The sequence below is a fragment of the Maylandia zebra genome, linkage group LG10, assembly GCF_041146795.1.
Source record: "Maylandia zebra isolate NMK-2024a linkage group LG10, Mzebra_GT3a, whole genome shotgun sequence".
Taxonomy (NCBI): domain Eukaryota; kingdom Metazoa; phylum Chordata; class Actinopteri; order Cichliformes; family Cichlidae; genus Maylandia; species Maylandia zebra.
This window is the reverse complement of record NC_135176.1, coordinates 16,803,481-16,811,121: the sequence shown is the minus strand read 5'-3', so window position 1 is coordinate 16,811,121 and position 7,641 is coordinate 16,803,481. Positions and strand designations below refer to the sequence as shown.

Genomic DNA, 7,641 nt, shown 5'->3' with positions numbered 1-7,641 from the left:
CAGTGACGTTGAGATAGCAGTGGAGATAACACAACAAACATTTACCGCTTCTACTGAAAGAGCACAATAAAGCTTTCTATAATATTACCACAATAAAGCTATTGCTTATGGCAGTTATCTTATCAGCTCGTCATATGAAGTCTCCTGTGTTGTGCACAATGGATCGTGAAACCGGGTTCAGAATCATACGACCACAGATATTAAACGGTAAAAAATCCACAGGGGACTTTTTGGAGAATGCTTGGTTACACAACAGTCTACATATAAATAGCCTATACCACATACTAAAGTAGGAGGTCTGTTTTTTTTAATCATATATGCAATGAAAATGTTCATCTTTAGTGCATAATTTGAAGTTATTGGGTTATTTAGCAGTTATTACTCACTGATTTACATTCATGTCACAAAAAGGAGAGAAAAGACAACATGAAAGCAGATAAAAATATGAAAATGTGTTTTATGTTTGCTTGTCTTTGTTCATATTTCTCCTGTGGTTTGGGTACTGTCATGGTGAGTTTCATCCCGTAATGGCAGGAAAAACTGTTCATTTTAGTATGTGAATGTGTAGATCATGAGTTTGTTTTGTTCTCACTATTAGGGCTGTGCACGCAGATAGAATCTGAAACACATAAACTGTGAAAATAAAGAAGAAAGAACACTGTTCTGATGTAAAAGTGGGCATACAGGTTTATCTTGCAGTAGACTCATCAGATAATCAAAACCAAAAAAGCCCCACAAGCCATAATTATTTCAGTTTTACATCACTAAAGTCTGCAGGCTGTAGGCTAGATACTGTTAATCCCATTCAAAGTCTTATTTTTCATGGTAGAGTGCATAACCTCCCCCACCCCCATCCCCTGAAGTGAGGTGGAGCAGCATGTGACTGCCTCTACAAAAAAAACTGGTGGGGGTATTGGGCGAGGATTTCAGCCAAGAATTCATAACATTTCTGGTTAATTTCTTGGTCTTGGTCTAACGTGAAAGATTGCTGTAATGTGGTCTCTGGAAATCATTTGTTTTCTTCTGTGTTTTGTACCCAGTTATCAACAGTTCCCCCGCTTGTGCGCAACTCAGGAAGCCCTGCGCACCAAGGAGTGCTGCCCGCCTTGGGAAGGAGACGGCTCGGCCTGCGGTGCCAGCTCGGGCCGGGGCACCTGCGAGGATGTGGTGGTCTCTGCGCACCCCGACGGGCCGCAGTACCCCTTCTCGGGATTGGACGACAGAGAGAAGTGGCCCTTGGTTTTCTACAACCGCACATGCCAGTGTACTGACAACTTTATGGGTTTTAACTGCGGGGACTGCATGTTTGGCTACTTTGGTGAGAACTGTAATGAGAGGAGAGAGTCTCTGAGGAGGAATATATTTCACCTGTCCAGGGCGGAAAGACTCAAACTCGTGTCCTACTTGAACCTGGCCAAGCAGACAATTAGCAGGGACTATGTTGTGGTGACGGGAACCTACAGGGAGATGCAAAACGGAACCAACCCGATGTTTGCCGAAGTGTCTGTGTATGACGTGTTTGTGTGGATGCATTACTACGTGTCCCGGAATGCGCTCTTAGGCGGGCCGGGGAATGTGTGGACCGATGTGGACTTTGCCCACTGGGCGCCTGCATTTCTCCCGTGGCACCGAGCATACTTGTTGCACTGGGAGCACGAGATCAGGAAGCTGACTGGAGACACGAGTTTCACCATCCCGTACTGGGACTGGAGGGATGCCCAGGGCTGTGACGTGTGCACAGACGAGCTGATGGGGGACCGGAGCACACAGGATCCCAGTCTTATCAGCCCCGGCTCGGTCTTCTCATCCTGGACGGTAAACGCGTTCACTTGCTCTCACTTAATTAAGGACGAGACAACCTTTCTTTACGCATACGGCAATTTTTTTAAACATAAAATATACAATAATCAACTATACAACAACTGCAATAATACAATACTGCTTTTGCAGTCAGCTTTTGGTCTCATACAGTCAACTCGGAGTAGGACTATTTTCAAAGTGTTCTAATTTCAAACACATTTTCTTTGCATGCTCTGTACTGTTTACTGTCTGTCTGCATCCACAGGTCCTGTGCTCCCAAGCCCAGGACTACAGTGCCAGAGGTGTGCTGTGCGATGCTACAGAAGAAGGGCCCCTGCGTCGTAACCCTGGAAACCACAATCGCAATTTAGTGGAACGACTACCAACTTCAGATGATGTGGAGTTCACGCTGAGTCTGACCAACTATGACACCGGACCAATGGACCGCAGTGCCAACATGAGCTTCAGAAACACTCTGGAAGGTCAGATAAGCCTGACCACATACACAAACCCAGACTGCAATTTACCTCTCTGCACTCCTATTTTTCACTATCACTCATATAGTCTTTGCTTTTACTGCGTTATTTTGATTCTCTGCCTGTCTCTGGGCACCTGAAATGTGTAGGCTGCCCTCGATTTCTTTGGTTATTTGCAGTTCATTTTGAGGCCTTTGAACTGATTTTTGCACATACAGTGAAAATGAAATTTGATTAAAATTAACCTCAAATTGGGGTCTCCAGTGTTAAAATTCACTCAGTAAAATGCATCACAAACCCCCCCCCCCCAAAAAAAACTAGTGTTTCTTGGGTTTACTATTATATAATACCTGTGTAGGATTAAAGTACCTTCAGGATTACAGCAGTGTATTTCCACAAATTCAGCTGTCATAGAAAGAAAGGGACTAATCGATAAACATTTACAGAAATGTGACAAAATAAAGTTTATCAGGTTGTTCGGACATGATGTTCCACCCAAACTGCATCAGTAACTTTGACTGTAAAAGCATCTTGAACCCTACTAGAAGGGATGGAAAGATATTCCCTTAATGAGCGTTTATGGTGATAACATAAAGCTCTGTCTAGCAGATTCGTCCAAAATCCTCAATAGCTGTGCAGTTGTGTTGAGAGCTGTTCCCTGCAAGGGCCACACCATATGATTTACATCATTTTCATACTTGCCAAACTAGTCAGTTAGCCCACATAGATCATGGAGAGTGCATTGTCATCCTCTCTTTTAAAATGTTTCATAAAAAGTGATAACTCAGAACAGTTTATCACTGTTTTGCAGTGATCCTTCCTCTTAAGGAGACAAGTGGATAGATAAACAGATCCACTCTATCCCCTTACTAAAGGGCTTAAGGTTTAAAATTTATCCGTACATTTCCTTTGACTGGAGCTGTATAGCTATATAGCTATAGCTACATTTTCAGACTTCTGCATTGAAGTGACATGACTTATGTAAATAAAAACAGAATTTAATTTTGTGTAACATCAAAAACCCAACTACATGCTACTACAGTGGGGCAAAAAAGTATTTAGTCAGCCACCGATTGTGCAAGTTCCCCCACCTAAAATGATGACAGAGGTCAGTAATTTGCACCAGAGGTACACTTCAACTGTGAGAGACAGAATGTGAAAAAAAAAATCCATGAATCCACATGGTAGGATTTGTAAAGAATTTATTCGTAAATCAGGGCGGAAAATAAGTATTTGGTCAATAACAACAATACAACTCAATACTTTGTAACATAACCTTTGTTGGCAATAACAGAGGTCAAACGTTTACTATAGGTCTTTACCAGGTTTGCACACACAGTAGCTGGTATTTTGGCCCATTCCTCCATGCAGATCTTCTCGAGAGCAGTGATGTTTTGGGGCTGTCGCCGAGCAACACGGACTTTCAACTCCCGCCACAGATTTTCTATGGGGTTGAGGTCTGGAGACTGGCTAGGCCACTCCAGGACTTTCAAATGCTTCTTACGGAGCCACTCCTTTGTTGCCCGGGCGGTGTGTTTTGGATCATTGTCATGTTGGAAGACCCAGCCTCGTTTCATCTTCAAAGTTCTCACTGATGGAAGGAGGTTTTGGCTCAAAATCTCACGATACATGGCCCCATTCATTCTGTCCTTAACACGGATCAGTCGTCCTGTCCCCTTGGCAGAAAAACGGCCCCATAGCATGATGTTTCCACCCCCATGCTTCACAGTAGGTATGGTGTTCTTGGGATGCAACTCAGTATTCGTCTTCCTCCAAACACGACGAGTTGAGTTTATACCAAAAAGTTCTACTTTGGTTTCATCTGACCACATGACATTCTCCCAATCCTCTGCTGTATCATCCATGTGCTCTCTGGCAAACTTCAGACGGGCCTGGACATGCACTGGCTTCAGCAGCGGAACACGTCTGGCACTGCGGGATTTGATTCCCTGCCGTTGTAGTGTGTTACTGATGGTGACCTTTGTTACTTTGGTCCCAGCTCTCTGCAGGTCATTCACCAGGTCCCCCCGTGTGGTTCTGGGATCTTTGCTCACCGTTCTCATGATCATTTTGACCCCACGGGATGAGATCTTGCGTGGAGCCCCAGATCGAGGGAGATTATCAGTGGTCTTGTATGTCTTCCATTTTCTGATGATTGCTCCCACAGTTGATTTTTTCACACCAAGCTGCTTGCCTATTGTAGATTCACTCTTCCCAGTCTGGTGCAGGTCTACAATACTTTTCCTGGTGTCCTTCGAAAGCTCTTTGGTCTTGGCCATGGCGGAGTTTGGAGTCTGACTGTTTGAGGCTGTGGACAGGTGTCTTTTATACAGATGATGAGTTCAAACAGGTGCCATTCATACAGGTAACGAGTGGGGGACAGAAAAACTTCTTACAGAAGACGTTACAGGTCTGTGAGAGCCAGAGATTTTCCTTGTTTGAGGTGACCAAATACTTATTTTCCACCCTGATTTACGAATAAATTCTTTACAAATCCTACCATGTGAATTCATGGATTTTTTTTTTCACATTCTGTCTCTCACAGTTGAAGTGTACCTCTGGTGCAAATTACTGACCTCTGTCATCATTTTAGGTGGGGGAACTTGCACAATCGGTGGCTGACTAAATACTTTTTTGCCCCACTGTATGTTTGTCAAGCTGATGAGACCCTTTTCATTTTATAGGATTTGGAGACCCTCGGACGGGGTTGGGAAACAGTTCTCGTTTGGGCATGCATGCTGCTCTACACGTGTACATGAACGGATCCATGTCTTCAGTGCAGGGCTCTGCGAACGATCCCATATTTCTGCTTCATCATGCGTTTGTTGACTGGTGAGAGACAGAAACACCTTAAAAACACAGAAAACCGTACATTTCCACTCAATGCTTGAACTTAACACTGGTACTGTATTTGTTTTTGTCCCTGTTAGCCTTTATGAGCAGTGGCTCAGGAGGCACAGACCATCTCCATCCCAGTATCCGGAGTCAAATGCTCCTATAGGGCACAACAGCGAATACCACATGGCACCAATCCTACCTCTGCACAGGAACAGAGACTTCTTCATTTCCAGCAAAGACCTGGGATATGAATACACCCACCTGCTAGATGCTAGTGAGTTACCCTATGATCGCCTATGCCAGTTCCTTCTTCTTCTTATTGTTCTCGTCTCCACTCATTGAATTTTGCCCTTAGGGGCTTAGGTCATTTACTTATCTTGGTTTATTGAAACCTAAAAAGTAAACTCTACTGTTTTCCCTACTTTGACATAACCAGCTATGTCCTCTTTGCAGGTCAAAAGCTAGCAGAATCATTGCACCCTTCCCTCGACGAGTTGCGGGACGTGTGGCCGTGGCTGCTTCTTGCAGGGCTTTGTGGAGGAATTTTGACAATAGCCATAGCTGCTGCGGTCCTAACTACAAAACGATGGTACAAAGGATCATCCTGGTTGCGTGCTAGAAGCTGGAAACATGCATTTGCTCTCCCTGAAAGACAACCACTTATCCGGAGCAATGAAATAGAGGAAACCAACCAACATAACTACCAAACAACTATGTGAAGGCAAAGCCTGTCTAGCTTAGCCTTATCGATCTATGAATTTTAATATAAAAGCACTGTGAATTTTTACTTTGAACTATATGCTAACTAAAAACAGCTTCTATGATATCTGATATTTCCAATATATTTAACTGTATTACAAGTGGGAATAAAAACCTGTGCATGCAGTAACTTTCAAAAATGGATTATGGGCCATGTTAAGCTTTAAACATGTTCCTCCTACAACTGGTATCTTGTCAAACTCTACCAAGAAGATCATTTCTGACATGGTCTTTACAACGTTTATGGATTTTTTCAAGGGGCTGTTCCACAGTGACTCGTCACATTTATTCTCTAGATTTCATACAGTTTAGTTGATTACCTTGAAAATCAGGTCTGGAGTGTGTTGCATCAGCCATATATACACAAACATTTATTATGGTTTATTAAAAGCATGTCATGTGCATATATACACAACTGCAATTCAGAGTAAAGAGAAAAGTGTTTCATCAGAGCCTTTTTTTTTCTTTGTTATGTTTATGTGGGAGTTGACTGAACCACATTTTGATTAATGTTTGAATTGATTCATGTTTGTAATGTGAAAAATGTTTTTTGGAAGAGAGAGAGAAAAAGTTTTATCTGCTTAAAAGTGAAGAACCGAGACTTCAACAGCAACGGGATTAGGTTCAGATTTCTAACCTATGACGAATGCAATAGATTAAAAAAAACACAGTGACATTTGTAAAAGTCCTTGCAATTCCAAAAGTCGATGCAGTTCAAAAGCTTCTTTTGAAAGGTCACACCTACTTTTATCTAAAAAAAAAAAAAAAAGCATTCAGCTTCCCACACTCGTTCACTCATGAAAGAGTGTGAGATTAAAACAAAACCCTGTTCTGCATATGTTATACACCCATACGCCAATTTATTAGGTACACCTATTCAGTTTCTTGGCAACGCTAATATCTAATCAGCCAGTCACATGGCAGCATATCAATGCATTTGCGGATGTAGAAATTGGTCAAGATGTCCCGTTTGAAGTTCACAGCGTGCATCAGAAATGGGTGGAAGGAAACATGAGTTTAAATCATCTGTGTGAAACAGAAATATGCTTTTGTTCTGTAGCTATGAGACTGAATGTACACTTGCTGACCACTTAAATAAGGTACATCTCTTTATTTATTTATTTTATGCATTTAGGCATTTAGACATAGCAAAGGTGACCTGCTGAAGTTCAAACCGAGCATCTGAATGGTGAAGAAAGGTGAAATAAGGATTAAATGACTTTGAATGTGTCATGGTTGATGGTGCCAGACATGCTGATGTGAGTGTTTCTGAAACTGCTGATCTACTGGGATTTTCCCTGCACAACCATCTCTAGGCTTTCCGATGCTTTCAGAGAATGGTTGGGAAAAAGAAAATGAGTTCCAATGAGCTTTGCCAAAAAATGCCTTGTTGACATCAGAGGTCAAAGGAAAAGACTAGTTCAAGCTATTAGGAAGGTAACAGCAATTTAAATAACTATATTACAAAACAGGGTATGCAGAAGGGCACTGCTGAATGCACACGTTAAACCTTAAAGCAGATGGGCTACAGCAGAATAGAATAGCCTTTATTGTCATTGTACAGAGTACAACGAAATTGGAGTGCCACTCCCTTGGTGCAAGATTCAATAATAAATATAAATGTAAAATATAAAAAGTACAATAAAACAATCGCAAGTACTCAAACAATAGTAAGTACGATATATACAGGATAGCAGCATTAATATAATGACAGTATGAATAGCAGCATGATATAATGGCAGTGACGGTACGGTATAGCTAAGCAGGT

The 7,641-nt window shown here is 42.1% G+C and overlaps 1 protein-coding gene across 1 annotated transcript; it reads left to right on the top strand.

Annotated features, from left to right (window-relative positions):
* The first annotated feature begins 913 nt into the window (after positions 1 to 913).
* On the top strand, positions 914 to 6,913 carry LOC101480088 (tyrosinase). Its single transcript, XM_004550050.3, has 5 exons — positions 914 to 1,815; positions 2,066 to 2,282; positions 4,961 to 5,108; positions 5,207 to 5,388; positions 5,568 to 6,913. The coding sequence occupies exons 1-5, from the start codon at positions 994 to 996 to the stop codon at positions 5,831 to 5,833; spliced, it is 1,635 nt and encodes a 544-aa protein (XP_004550107.3). The 5' UTR covers positions 914 to 993; the 3' UTR covers positions 5,834 to 6,913.
* The last annotated feature ends 728 nt before the right edge of the window (positions 6,914 to 7,641 follow it).